Source organism: Macaca thibetana, chromosome 20 (assembly GCF_024542745.1).
Source record: "Macaca thibetana thibetana isolate TM-01 chromosome 20, ASM2454274v1, whole genome shotgun sequence".
NCBI lineage: Eukaryota > Metazoa > Chordata > Mammalia > Primates > Cercopithecidae > Macaca > Macaca thibetana.
This window is the reverse complement of record NC_065597.1, coordinates 72397917-72412557: the sequence shown is the minus strand read 5'-3', so window position 1 is coordinate 72412557 and position 14641 is coordinate 72397917. Positions and strand designations below refer to the sequence as shown.

At 49.0% G+C, this 14641-nt stretch overlaps 1 protein-coding gene across 4 annotated transcripts; it reads left to right on the top strand.

The window, feature by feature from the left end:
• Positions 1-5720: 5720 nt before the first annotated feature.
• Positions 5721-14514, top strand: ZNF263 (zinc finger protein 263). Of its 4 annotated transcripts, none has more exons than XM_050774280.1 (6): positions 5722-6867; positions 7701-7881; positions 8311-8384; positions 8654-8780; positions 11514-11630; positions 12451-14514. In XM_050774280.1, the coding sequence occupies exons 1-6, from the start codon at positions 6481-6483 to the stop codon at positions 13617-13619; spliced, it is 2055 nt and encodes a 684-aa protein (XP_050630237.1). In that variant the 5' UTR covers positions 5722-6480; the 3' UTR covers positions 13620-14514. The 4 variants fall into 4 exon arrangements, with proteins under 4 accessions (XP_050630239.1, XP_050630237.1, XP_050630238.1 ...); XM_050774281.1 differs by having other exon boundaries at positions 5723-6867; positions 8350-8384; XM_050774282.1 differs by lacking the exon at positions 11514-11630 and having other exon boundaries at positions 5721-6867.
• Positions 14515-14641: the final 127 nt, after the last annotated feature.

The following is a 14641-nucleotide window of genomic DNA, read 5'->3' as shown; positions in this document are numbered from 1 at the left end:
TCGCATGAGCCCAGGAGTTCAAGACAAACCTGGGCAACATAGCAAGGCTCTGTCTCTACAAAAAACGAAAAGAGTACAAAGTAGAGCTATTTAGTATGGTTTCATGTTTATTAAAGGTCTTAAGTTTTAGATTTTTGAAGTTATCACCAGTAAAATATCCAGCTGTGGTCTTGTGTTGAGTGTTGAAGATGTTATCTAAATGCAGATATGTAAAATATACCACAATTTTTGTGCTATTTTAATTTTCTAGGAGCCTTAAAAAAAATGTGTGGCTACTGAAACTGTGCCCCAAAGAGTTAAAGAAATCAGTAACTAACATAAATTCTTGAGTCTGCAGGATGGCAGATGAGAAACAACTTGCTGGCCAGGTGCAGTGGCTCACGCCTGTAATCCCAGCACTTTGGGAGGCTGAGGTGGGTGGATGACTTGAGGTCAGGAGTTCGAGGCCCGGCATGTTGGTGGGCGCCTGTAGTCCCAGCTGCTTGGGAGGCTGAGGCAGGAAAATCACTTGAACCTGGGAAGCGGAGGTTGCAGTGAGCCTATATCACACTATTGCACTCCAGCCTGGGTGTTGCAGCTAAACTCCTTCTCAAAAAAAAAAAAAAAAAAAAAAAAAAAAAATGGAAAAGAGAAGAAACAACTTGCTGAAATGCTGACGAAATGCTGAAATTCCTTCCTTATGAGATAGAAGAACAACAAGCAGAAATCTGTTGGAGCTAATAAGGCTGACTGGAGTCTGCACAGAACGAGCTTGCTGACATCACAGCCTGAATTTTCACCACAGGTTTCATGCTGTCCCTGAATTTGCACGAGAACCATTACGTAGCCTGAAGAGATAACTGTGAAAGCCCAAGGACTTTCCAGACGTCCCCTTTCCTTCCACTAATCACCTACTAATCTCAGAATCCACCACCTGAACCTTTTCTAATAAAAATAACTGCCTTAAAGCCAACACGGGACAGCTTTGAGCTTGATATTCTTGTCTCCTTGTGAGTCGACTTGCAATACAAAGCTTTTCTTTTTTCAGAAACCCAGTGTCATGGTATTAGCTTCTAGGGTATCAGGCTGGAATGCAGTGGTGCGATCATGGCTCACTGTAGCCTCGATCTCCTGGACTCACGCGGTCCTCCCACCTCAGCCTCCCAAGCAACTAGGATCACAGGCATTTGCCACCATACCTGGCTAATTTTTGTATTTTTTTGTAGAAATGGTATCTCACTATGTTGTCCTGGCTGGTCCCATGCTCTTGGGCTCAAGTGATCCTTCTGCCTATGCCTTCCAAAGTGCTGGGAAATGCCTCCTAGACTGGAAATATGGGATGGCTTCCCAGTTGTTAAAACACCCTGATTTGGGAGCTGATTGCTTATAAACACTAAGGAAAAGCTAAGAGCTGAGTTTGCCTTCCCATTCTGTTCTCAGGTTTCTCTCCTTATAGAGAGGTTCTGATCATCTACAAGTTTGGCTAAATCTGGGGTGTTTCTCTACTGATTTCCTAAATGTTTATAGTCTTTTTTTTGTAAAATTGGTGATTCAATTTTATTCTTCTCTGAAGTAACAATAGATGTAGAGTCAGACATTTCTTCTGCTTTGAAGAATCTGCATTTTCTCTCCTGATCTCAAAACCTGTAAGAAGAAAAAGAAATTGCAGATATCACCTTGTCCAAGGAGAAAGAGAGAGGCAGAAAAAAGAGTTGTATTCAAGTAGTAGAGAGAAAATAGAAACTGCTAAATAGAATCCCAAAGGCTTTTATTCCAAGTAATGCTGAATTTTTCTTTTCTTTCTTCCTGTTTCTTTCCAGTGAACACTCACCTCTCCTGGAGCCAAGTCATTGTTTCTTTCCTTTGGAATCCTGCTATTCCTGCACCCATGGCTCTTCTCTATGCTCCAATGGGAAGTACAGGTCAGGGTTTGGGACTAGATATACTGGTCATAAGAAATACAGGGAACATGATAGTCTGGGTCACACTGATTTTTCCTGAGTTCAGGCTGATTTCCAGGACAGATGGCCTCTCCATATTCATTTCCTTCTAAATTAGGATTATTTCACCTGGAGCCTCTAACAGGCAGTTGGCATTTTTTGAGACATGGTCTTGCAATGTCTCCCAGGCTGGACTGCAGTGGCACAATCTCAACTCACTGCAGCCTTGACCTCCCAGGCTTAAGGGATCCTCCCACCTTAGCTTCTGGAGTAGCTGGGACCACAGACATGTGCTACCATGTCCTGATAATTTAAAAAAAATTTTGTAGAGAGAAGGGCTCTCTCTGTTGCCCAGGCTGGTCTTGAACTCCTGGCTCAAGCAATCTTCTTGCCTCGGCCTCCCAAAGTGCTAGGATTACAGGTGTGAGCCACTGTGCCTAGCATAACAGGCAGTTTTTCAACATTAGAACAAAATCTAGGAGTGCAAAAGGCTTACTGCAAAAATAATAAACAGAACAAAAACAAAATAGGGGGAAGATCCTTTTGTGCTCAATTCAAAGCTATTCTCCAGTCTCTGGGAAGAGGAGTGAATTAATTCTGCTAACGTCAATGCACTGATTTAGTTTTACCTCATTTTTTGAATATTTTGATAATAAAATTATCTAAGAACCAAAATATCAAGTTAATTGTCCTAAAATTCTGACTATATTAAAACTGAGAACTATTCTCTTATTGAATCCAAGAGAAGAGAGAGGTAAATGTGATAGTTAAACTATGTCCTGGATTAATTTCAGTTAAGAGACTTTCAAATAAGAATTGGTATCTGAGGCCGGGCGCGGTGGCTCAAGCTTGTAATCCCAGCACTTTGGGAGGCCGAGAGGGGCAGATCATGAGGTCAGAAGATCGAGACCATCCTGGCTAACACGGTGAAACCCCGTCTCTACTAAAAAATACAAAAAAACTAGCCAGGCGAGGTGGCAGGCACCTATAGTCCCAGCTACTCAGGAGGCTGAGGCAGGAGAATGGCGTAAACCCGGGAGGCAGAGCTTGCAGTGAGCTGAGATCCGGCTGGGCGACAGAGTGAGACTCCATCTCAAAAAAAAAAAAACAAAACTGGTTTGGTTGGCAACCAGCAAAAACAATCTTTACACATTTGTTTTAGTTGAAGCCTAGAATTAGATTGTCTTGATATTAACCAAAACAAATATCTAACAGTGTTTCCATCAATCCAGAAAATTAGTAAAATGTTCCCCAGTGTGGTCTCCCACGTGTCCTGCCATGCCTTCCCTGACAAAAGTTTGGGTTGTACCCTCTTTCCAAGTTCTTTCCTCTCCCTCCTCATCTCTGACAGTTTACTCGTCTGAAAAAAAAGCAAAACAAAAAACGCCGGGCATGGTGGCTTATGCCTGTAATCCCAGCACTTTGGGAGGCCGAGGTGGGCGGATCACCTGAGGTCGCGAGTTCGAGACCAGCCTGACCAACATGGAGAAACCCTGTCTCTACTAAAAATACAAAATTAGCCGGGCATGGTGGCACATGCCTATAATCCCAGCTACTAGGGAGGCTAAGGCAGGAGATTCGCTTGAACCTGGGAGGTGGAGGTTGTGGTGAGCCGAGATCCGTGCCATTGCACTCCAGCCTGGGCAACAAGAGCAAAACTCCGTCTCAAAACAAAACAAAAATAGGTTGGTAAACAGTGATCTAATATGCAAATAGAGGAATACGTCTAAATACTAACATTATCAAACAATATTAGTAAGACAGTTTGGTTAACGTTAATCCAAAGGAAAATTTAAACTCCAGAACATTTAATCAAAATATAAGTGGAGTAAAATGCATCATATACCTTTTCATGAAGAAAGGTAATATATTTCATATTAATAAAAATAAAATGCATTTCAAATGAAATGCCATTTAAATTTGCTATTTTTTTATGATCAGATTTCAAAGCTAGGAATAGGATCAAAGAGCATGTGGTACAGGTAAAAGAAAACCCTAAGTCCAGTGCTTTGGGAGGCTGAGGCGGGTGGATCACCTGAGGTCAAGAGTTCGAGACCAGCCTGGCCAACATGGCAAAACCCTGTCTCTACTAAAAATACAAAAATTAGCCGGTGTGGGGGTGTGGTGCCTATAATCCCAGCTACTCAGGAGGCTGAGGCAGGAGAATCACTTGAACCCAAGAGGCGGAGGTTGTAGTGAGCTGAGATCCTGCCACTGCACTCCAGCCTGGGTGACAGGGCGAGACTCCAGGTACTGTTCTAAGCATCCTGTGTAGCTCAGCTTATTTCTTCCTAACCCAGTGATATGAGGTGAGGTGCGTATAGTATTCCCTCAAAATAGATGAGGAAACTGAGGTTTGGTGAGATTACATAATTTGCCTGAGATTACATAGTAAATGTCAGAAAAAAGTGGTTTTGAGGCTTCAGTCTAGAATTTATGTCTCTTGAAATAGGAATGTCTAATGATCGTGCCACTGCACTTCAGCCTGGGCGACAGAGCAAGACCCTATCTCAAAAACAAAAAAACAGGAATGCCTAAAACCATCAGAATGGTCCTAGGGAGCAAACAAGATTTTCCAAACTGGACCTTGAGTGCTATGGGGTCACTGGCTCTGCATTTGCCACGACAGCCTGCGGATCTGTCATCTTCCCTGGAATATAATAAGAAAAAAAAGGCCGGGCGTGGTGGTTCACACCTGTAACCCCAGCACAGTGGGAGGCTGAGGCGGGCAAATCACTCGAGGTCAGGAATTCAAGACCAGCCTGGCCAACATGGTGAAACCCCGTCTCTACTAAAATTACAAAAATTAGCCGGGCGTAGTGGCGGACACCTGTAATCCCGGCTACTTAGGAGGCTGAGGCAGGAGAATCGCTTGAACCCGGGAAGGGGGAGGTTGCAGTCAGCTGAGACTGCACCATTGAACTCCAGCCTGGGCAACAAGAGCAAAACTCCGTCTCGGAAAAAAAAAATAAATAAATAAAATAAGATAAAATATCAGTACTGTTTTCACCTAGTCATCCCAAACCGACCTCTTCAATCCCATATTACCCTCTACTATCATGGTAACCTCACCTTTGGTGACAGACTAGCTGTGTGACCCCAGGCAAATGACTTATCTCAGTGCCACCACCTGTTGGAAGGGGCTGGTAATAGCATCTGCTTCATACAAACGTGTTTTCAGGATGGATCTGCATATAAGCGCTAAACACACGGTAACGGGTAGTCAGATTCAATCCCAGGACGCTTCCATTTGCGGATCTCACGGCCCGGAGGACCTGGGCCGCCTCACAACTGGGCAGCCCCGCTCACCGACACAAAGCTCACAACCGCGCCCAATAGGGAATCGGCCCTGCGGCCCTCCTGTCACTCACCCCCAACTATCAAAGTCCACGGCGGAGCTGGAGGCAGATCCCGCCCTTGCTGGGCTGGGCAAGAAACTGAAACTTGGAGAATGCACTGCAGGCGCCGCACGTCTCGGGCAGGTTTAAAATCCGATCTAAAATCGGAAGCAGGTACCGCGAACCCGGCCCCAAGCGCTCCTCTGGGATGTCCAGCCGCAGAAGAGAGTCCAAAGCACAGCAGGGGGTCTCCGAGGGACTCGGGGTTTCAGAATCGCCCGGCTCTTGGGCCCTCCCCCAGGGCGCTCGCGCAGTCGCGAGGCCGCGCCGCGGACTGCATCTCCCAGCAGGCCCCGCGCCGCAGGCCACGCGGCGCCACTAACTGGGCGGGCGGCTACCTCCCTAGCCTCTCCGAGATGCCGAGGCCGCCGCAGGGGCGAGTGGGACCATCTTCAGCCAGCCCAGAGTACCCGAAGCGGGTGGGGCCTGGCTTGGGGAAGGATTCATCGGGGGAAGCTTATTAACAATTCAGATTTCCAGGCCTCGCCCCGACACGGACGCACTGGAGAGCGCGTGGCCCTGGGATCTGCGTTTTCGCAAGCCCTCCGGAGTAATTCTAACCCAGGTTGCCCGCCAGTCACAACCGCCTCGGGCTTGTTTTCTTCGTTTGGATCCAGCGGCCCTGCCCCAGCCACTCCCAGAATCTCAGGACGCGCCCCGTGGCCCCGCTTCTCGTCTCCAATTGGTCCCTCGCTCGTCCCGCCCCCGCAGGCAAATCTTCCCTTCTCATTGGTAGGTGGTGAGTGTGTGGCGAACCCTGACCCAATGGGCGCTGTAGTTCGCAAAACGTGACCCGGAAGTTGGTCACGAGCAGGCGCCGTGGGCTTGTGGACGCCTAACTCCCGCGCTGAGACTTCCGGCGTGGGAGCGGAGGTCTGGGTCCTGCGTGGGTATCCTGTAGGGTGAGAAGCGCGGCGCTCGGTTCCTGTCTCGGGGAAGTCCTGGCACGGACGGGCTACGGGGCCGGCGTGGCGGCGCCTGGGACCTACTGAGGCCTAGGCGCCGGAGCCGTCCGCGCCTGGGCTGGAGCGGGGCTCCTTGGCGTGGACTGGGAGCCTCCGGCCCTGGGCTGCAGCCGGCGCCGTCTATCCTTACACGGGTTCAGGGCGCCTTCGTAGGCGGGCACGGCTGGTTTCGGGCTAAGGCGCTCTGGAGACCCGACGATGGCGTCGGGCCCAAGCCCCCAGGAACGGGAAGGGCTCCTGATAGTGAAGCTGGAGGAGGACTGCGCCTGGAGCCAGGAGCTGCCCCCGCCTGACCCAGGGCCGAGCCCCGAGGCCTCCCACTTGCGCTTCAGACGGTTCCGCTTCCAAGAGGCAGCTGGTCCTCGCGAAGCCCTCAGCCGGCTCCAAGAGCTTTGCCATGGGTGGCTTCGGCCTGAGATGCGCACGAAAGAGCAGATCTTGGAGCTGCTGGTGCTGGAGCAGTTCCTGACCATCCTGCCCCAGGAGATCCAGAGCAGGGTGCAGGAGCTGCATCCGGAGAGCGGCGAAGAAGCGGTGACCCTTGTGGAGGATATGCAGAGAGAGCTTGGGAGACTGAGACAACAGGTGAGAGAGAGAGCGAGCTGTTTTATCTGTGGTTTGTTTAGCCCCGAGGACTGGGACATTGCCCCCCCGGTCGAATTCAAGTAAATTGCCCTGAGTAGACCTTACATGGGGAAGAACACTCGTCCTCCATATTTTCCCCAAATGAACAGAAAGCAGTGAAGAGTGCCCTGTTTCCACGCGAGGCAGTGTCCCTGGAACAGTTAGTGTTAGCCGTGGAGTTAGATCGCCAGCATTCAAATTCTCAATCTGCTAGTACTAGCTTTGTTACTTTGCCAAGTTACTTGATGTCTTTCGGCCTGTTTTCCTACTCGTAAAATGAGAATATTAACATACTTTATAGGGCTTACAGGAAGAGCAGCGTGTAAAGTCGTGATAACACTGCTAGCTTATAATGAGTGCTTAGTACTTGTTAGCTGTTGTTATATTAGGGTCTACGGTCTGGTCTTCTGCAAAGCTGGGCCTCCGTTAATTGTGAACTTTGAAAGATAATTTGGCACCGAGGCCCTGAGGTCATTGGCCCCCAGGGCTACCCCAATTTAGCTTATCCTATAGTGAGGAAAGAAGTACCTAGGAAAGGTGGGGAGAGCAAAAGGGAGTGAGGTGTATCTTAAGAGCTGTGTGGGGAAGGTGTGCTCTGGGAGTGGGCCCTTTCCCTAACCCCTCGCGCTGCACAGGGGATCAAAAAAGCCTTTAGTGTAAACCATTTTTCTGTTGCCTGGGCCCTAAGGGATGGCCTGAGGTTCTCTGTTGAAGGCTTGCTCTCAGTATCCTATACTAATTTCCCTTCCCTTTGGGCCCTGTTGTGATGATGAGTGATGTGGGTTGGTTCCCAGGTCACAAACCATGGGCGGGGAACAGAAGTGCTTTTGGAGGAGCCTTTGCCTCTGGAAACAGCACGAGAGTCACCGAGCTTCAAGCTGGAGCCAATGGAGACTGAGCGAAGCCCTGGCCCCAGGCTGCAGGAGCTGCTAGGCCCCAGCCCCCAAAGGGACCCCCAGGCTGTAAAGGAGAGGGGTGAGGCACAGTTATCTGGGCAGGTGGGAGGGAGGAGGGGCTTGGGGGTTGCCCCCGACACAAGCAGGATGTCGAAGGAGAAGGAATTGCTGTAGTTAAGGTTCACACGTGGAATGAAAGACCTGCAGTTGGTGGTGTGGGTTCTCCTGGGGCTGGGGGAAGGGAAGGGAGTCTCAGTGGAGCCCTTTTTTATGTAGAACAGAGGCGATTTAGAACCACTTGAATGGTGAGGGGTTTGGAGTGCTACTCTTGGTATTCCTTCCCTCTAACCCTGTCATTTTGGATATCAGTTTATTAGGCCTTTGGGCAGTTTAGTGTCATCCCCAAAAGCAGAGACTGGGTGTTGGGGAATGGATACTGTGTTTTAATAATCCTTGGGTTGCCAAGAGTTAGGAATGCCATTCTCATTATAATTTCTGTCACCTTCAGCATTATCTGCTCCCTGGCTTTCTCTTTTTCCTCCTGAAGGGAACATGGAAGACAAGGAGATGACTGGGCCCCAGGTGATGTGGAAGTTTCCATTGTCTTCCCCCAGCACCCTTCCTCTGCTGAGTGTTGGGGGTGGGGGGTTCTCCACGTGGAAGGTCCTTTCTCCCTTACCACAGTGTCTCCCCCACTGCTTTTGTCTCTTTCACACCTCACTTGTAGACCTGACACCCTTCTTCCCCATGACGTGTGCTTGGCATCCCTGGATTTTGCCCCTTTAACCCATGATTCTGCTTGAATTGTTCTTGGTGCATCAGGGGCTAAAGGAGATCTTGTGCTGTTTCAGTTGCCTGAGAGCTTAGAGGACGTGGCAATGTACATCTCCCAGGAGGAGTGGGGGCATCAGGATCCTAGTAAGAGGGCCCTCTCCAGGGACACGGTGCAGGAGAGTTATGAGAATGTGGACTCACTGGGTAAGGACTTCTTTTCCAGGGATGATGACTGCGCCATTTCTGACCAGGGTTCTGCCCCTTATTCATTCACCTCCTGGACACAGACTCTGAGTTTTGCCAAGAAGCCTCCACAGGAGACTTCCCTTTGTCTAAAGTTCTCTGTATGAGAGTCATGTATCTGCCAAGTGGCACAGTTGGCACAGGCAGCACTGGACTGGAATCCCAGCTGCCAGAGCCTAAGGCGAGTCTGAGCCATATGGACTTCCCAGGGCAGAGCAAATCCAGTGCAGTGACAACCTGCCAGCGTCACACACATGCAGTGTCCCAGGATGCTGGGGGGGCTCTAAATGGTTAATTCCTTGCAATTTTGAGATGCTTATTCTTCTGAGCTTGCCAGTGTTTCCTGTGCTCCATTACTGTTTCTGGGCTCATCCCCAAAGACAAAAATTTCAGGGGTAGTGGGATCAGCATTCCAGCCTATCATCTCTCACAGACCATAAAAATTCAGAAAGCGGGGAGGGTCTTGTGGAAATTTGGAAACAATGTATAGCTCTAAATCATAAATTAGGATGCACCTATGTCTTGTACTGTTACTCAGAGTTTTAAAATTATGCCTGCGGAATATGACACACTGACATATGGTTGGATTTAGGTGGAGGATATGCTGGTATGTATTATACAATTCCCTCAACTTTCCTGTATGTATGAGAAATTCTTTTAATGAAAAGTTGGGGGAAGTCTTAAGACTGTGTATACATTATGATTATACCTATGTTGAAACACACCAGTAGAAAGACTCACTGCAGGCTGGGCATGGTGGCGCCTGTAATCCCAGCACTTAGGGAGGCTGAGATGGAAGGAGTGCTTGATCCCAGGAGTTCAAGACCAGCCTGGGCAATGTAGGGAGACCCTGTATCTTTAAAAAAAAAAAAAAAAGGTATCCTGGTGTGGTGGTGTGTACTTTTGTAGTCCCAGTTACTCAGGAGGCTGAGGGGAAAATCACCTGAGCCCGGTAGGTCAAGACTGCAGTGAACTATGATGATGCCACTGCACCTCAGCCTAGGTGAGAGTGAGACTCTGTTTCAAAACAAACAAAAAAGACACACTGCACATTGTTTCCATATATCAGGTTTGCCTAAAAAGTATCATGATTATACATTTGTTGACACTAATTCTGCAAACGCAGTCTCGGCTCACCATAACCTCTGCCTCCCAGGTTCAAGTGATTCTCCTGCCTCAGCCTCCCAAGTAGCTGGGATTACAGGCATGCGCCACCATGCCTGGCTAATTTTTTGTATTTTTAGTAGAGACGGTTTCTCCATGTTGGTCAGGCTGGTCTTGAACTCCTGATCTCAGGTGATCCACCCACCTCGGCCTCCCAAAGTGCTGGGATTATAGGCGTGAGCCACCGCACCCGGCCTTTTATTTTCTTTTTTTCTTTTTTTTTTTTTTTGAGTGATGAGTCTCACTCTGTTGCCCAGGCTCCTCTCGAACTTCTGGGCTCAAGCAATCTTCCTGGCTCAGCCTGTGTGCCACTGTACCAGTTTCCATATTACTTTTCATGGCTGTGATGTCCAAAGTTGAACATGGCCCTTTTAGTGAGAGATTGCTAAATAGCAAAAGATCACATTACAGCTTGTTGGAATTAAACTTCTGTTGGAGTCCATGTTTGCTGGAGGTGGAGGTTTTTGTTTTTCTTTTTGGCACAGCACAGAAATGGCACTTGTGAGTTTTAATCTCATGGTCCTCTTAGAGCCCTGGGTCCTTTTCTGATTGTCTATTATGTTATATTTTCTTTCCCTGGAGTTGCCTAGTCAAATTAGTTCTATTTTGTATTTATATGTAGAGACAAGGTTCTTTTATGATATTAAATGGATTATTCAAGGAACTGACCATGTTCATTTTATAGTTGTTTTATTTACAGTAGTGTACATTCTCATTGCAAAAAAATATTCCAGCTGGGCGCGGTGGCTCACGCCTGTAATCCCAGCACTTTGGGAGACCGAGGTAGGCGGATCACGAGGTCAGGAGATCGAGACCATCCTGGCTAACATGGTGAAACCCTGTCTCTACTAAAAATACAAAAAATTAGCTGGGCGTGATGGCAGGCGCCTGTAGTCCCAGCTAGTCGGGAGGCTGAGGCAGGAGAATGGTGTGATCCCAGAAGGCAGAGCTTGCAGTGAGCCAAGATCGTGGCACTGCACTCCAGCCTGGGTGACAGAGCGAGACTCCGTCTCAAAAAAAAAAAAAAAAAAAAAAAAAAAAATTTGGCTGGGCTTGGTGGCTCACACCTGTAATCTCAGCATTTTGGGAGGCCGAGGCAGGCAGATCACTTGAAGTCAGGAGTTGGAGACCAGCCTGGCCAACATGGTGAAACTCCGTCTCTACTAAAAATCCAAAAATTAGCCGTGTGTGGTGGTGCATGCCTGTAATCCCAGCTACTTGGGAGGCTGAGGCAGAAGAATTTCTTGAACCTCGGAGGCAGAGGTTGCAGTGAGCTGAGATGATGCCACTGCACTCCTGCTTGGGCGACAGAGTGAGACTCTGTCTCAATAAAAATTGTCTCCCTCCCCTAATTTCTATCTCTAGAGGTATCCACTGGGGTCAGTTTGTGTATATTCCAAGTAACTGCTGTCAGATTTATGGAGCATTCTGTATCTATCCACTAAGGGCAGGGAACAAGACTATCTTTGTTTCCCTACCCTGGTAGAGGAAAGTGGCAATACAGAAATCTGTTTCTTTCATTGTGAACAGAGTCTCACATTCCCAGTCAGGAGGTCCCAGGCACCCAGGTGGGACAAGGAGGAAAGCTATGGGATCCCAGTGTCCAGAGCTGCAAGGAAGGCCTGAGCCCCAGAGGCGCAGCTCCAGGTAAGGAATGAAGACGAGTGGCCTGCCCAGAAGCAGCAAGGTTCTCGCAGTTAAGAGTGAGGCATGATTTTGTTTTGTTTTGCTTTGAGATGGAGTTTCATTTTTGTTGCCCAGGCTGGAGTGCAGTGGAGCGATCTTCGCTCACCACAGCCTCCGCTTCCCGGGTTCAAGCGATTCTCCTGCCTCACCCTCCCAAGTAGCTGGGATTACAGGCATGCACCACCACGCCCTGCTAATTTTTTGTATTTTTAGTAGAGTTGGGGTTTCTCCATGTTGGTCAGGCTGGTCTCCAACTCCTGACCTCAGGTGATCCACCCGCCTCAGCCTCCCAAAGTGCTGGGATTACAAGCGTGAGCCACCATGCCCAGCAGAGTGAGGCATTTGAGGATTTGGGTGCAGGGCCAGCCCACCACAGCTGCCAGAGAGGTACATTATGTCCTTTCCCCCTGCCATTCTCCATCCCAGTGAGGCAAGTGAGGAACCCAGGGTGCAGAGTTCAAGGAGGCTCTTACTCTTGAGCTCACTTGTCCCACCCTAGTCTCAGCCCTGCTCCATCCCACCCATTCCTGAGGGGCAGAAGCGAGAGGCTCAGCTGGAAAGGAAAATTGTAAGACTGGTCTTGGCTCTGATTCCTTGATCAGTGGCCCCACCCTTTATTCTGATGCTTCTCCAGAGTGTTTTACCTTTAGGAGAGGATGGGAGACTGAGGTAGAAGCAGCCCTTCTGGGCGGCTGACCTAACAGGCAGCAGCAGACAGGTGGGATTTTCTTTTCTCCAGCATAGAAATAATATACGGGTTTGGTGTCTCTCTTTCTACCAGGAGAAGAGAAATTTGAGAACCTGGAAGAAGGTGTTCCGTCTGTGTCCTCTGAGAACACCCACCCTCAGGTGCTGCTTCCTGACCAGGCCAGAGGAGAGGTGCCCTGGAGTCCTGAGCTGGGAAGACCTCGTGACCGGCAGCAAGGGGATTGGGCGCCTCCCCCAGAGGGTGGAATGGAGCAGGCCTTGGCAGGAGCCTCAAGTGGCAGAGAACTGGGGCAACCGAAGGAACTGCAGCCGAAGAAACTCCATTTATGTCCCTTGTGTGGCAAAAATTTCTCTAACAACTCAAACCTAATTAGGCACCAGAGAATACATGCAGCTGAAAGACTGTGTATGGGTGTGGACTGCAGTGAAATCTTTGGTGGGAACCCACGTTTCCTGTCACTACACAGAGCACACCTGGGAGAGGAGGCCCACAAGTGCCTTGAATGTGGGAAATGCTTCAGTCAGAACACCCATCTGACTCGCCACCAGCGCACCCACACGGGCGAGAAGCCCTATCAGTGCAACATTTGTGGAAAATGTTTCTCCTGCAACTCCAACCTCCACAGGCACCAGAGAACACACACAGGGGAGAAGCCCTACAAGTGCCCTGAGTGTGGGGAGATCTTTGCTCACAGTTCCAACCTCCTTCGGCACCAGAGAATTCACACCGGAGAGCGACCTTATAAGTGTCCCGAGTGTGGGAAAAGTTTCTCTCGGAGTTCACACCTTGTCATTCACGAAAGAACTCATGAGAGAGAGAGACTTTACCCCTTCTCTGAGTGTGGGGAAGCCGTGAGTGATAGCACCCCCTTTCTTACAAACCATGGAGCCCACAAGGCGGAGAAGAAGCTCTTTGAATGTTTGACTTGTGGGAAAAGCTTCCGGCAGGGCATGCACCTCACCAGACATCAGAGAACACACACAGGAGAGAAACCGTATAAATGTACCCTTTGTGGGGAAAACTTCTCTCATAGATCCAACTTAATCAGGCACCAGAGAATCCACACAGGAGAAAAACCCTATACCTGTCATGAGTGTGGAGACAGTTTTTCACACAGCTCCAATCGGATTCGCCACCTGAGAACGCATACAGGAGAGAGACCCTATAAATGTTCTGAATGTGGAGAAAGCTTCTCTCGGAGTTCCCGTCTTATGAGTCATCAGAGAACTCACACGGGTTAGTAACAGTGGGGTTTCTCTTTGCCCCAGGTGAGGTGGCATATTCAGAGGAGCCTGTTGGCAAGAGCTAGTATTCCCTGCCCAGCCAACCAAATGACCTCTGCATTCTTCAGGTAATTGGGGCTCATTGAGAGGGAAGTGCAGAGGCAGCAGAGGATTGGCATAAAACTGAAAAGGAGTTCCGTCTGCATGAGAAAGGATAGCAAGTCTCTGAGGTTACCTCAGGGTGGAATTCTCTGTTAAGTCCACCCTGCCCCAGGGTGCTCCTACCCTCTTGGTCTTTTTAGCCAAGGTGTGATTTAGGCACCTGATTGTCCCGTTTACCTTAACAACTTTGGGAATCCATGTGATGATTTTGATACTTCTTCCTCATTTGGGACATTCAGCAGGAGCATTTGGGCTTCTGGGGCCCCTGAGACCAAAGAAGAGGGGCCAAGTGCCCTGGGAAATCAGCTGAAGGTCAACAAGAGACTGGTTGTGAGTTGCACCTGTCCTGAAGGCCCCAGTTGGGAAGCCATGGGCAGTCCAGATCAAGCCACCAAGTGCCCTATGACGGCCTAACAGGAGTGCCCATTGGCAGATCACATATGTAAATGTGACCTCAGACAAAAAGGAACCAGAGGACTAAGGGCAATAATAAGGTGGAATTTGCAGGTCAGCCCAGGAATTGGCAGAGGAAGTGGTTGTCTGATAACCCTTTGTGGAGAATGCGATTCCCCACCTGTGTGAGAAAAATAAACAGCTCTGGAGTCGTGTTCCTGACTCCAGAGGAACAAGAGTGTTCTAGAAAAGAGATTCCCTGGAAAATTGAAAATGTGGATCCTAGGGGGGAAATTAGGGATTGTGTCTTTCCCTGTTGAAAATGTTTGGATAGGAATAAATATCTTCAGGAAACATACATGTGTGTGAGTCTTCATTGAAAGTTGCTGTCTAGAACCCCGAGTGTTGATCTGTCTCCCGTCTGCCTTGGTCAGAGGCCCTGCTTTCTCATAGACTTACTGGGTTGGTCAGGAAGATTCTGACAA

Coding starts and splice junctions, on each gene's coding strand:
- ZNF263 (XM_050774280.1), top strand. CDS start 6,481: ATGGCGTCGGGCCCAAGCCCCCAGGAACGGGAAGGGCTCCTGATAGTG. Junction 7,882..8,310: donor CCAGGCTGTAAAGGAGAGGG/GTGAGGCACAGT, acceptor TGTCACCTTCAG/CATTATCTGCTCCCTGGCTT. Junction 8,781..11,513: donor TGAGAATGTGGACTCACTGG/GTAAGGACTTCT, acceptor CATTGTGAACAG/AGTCTCACATTCCCAGTCAG.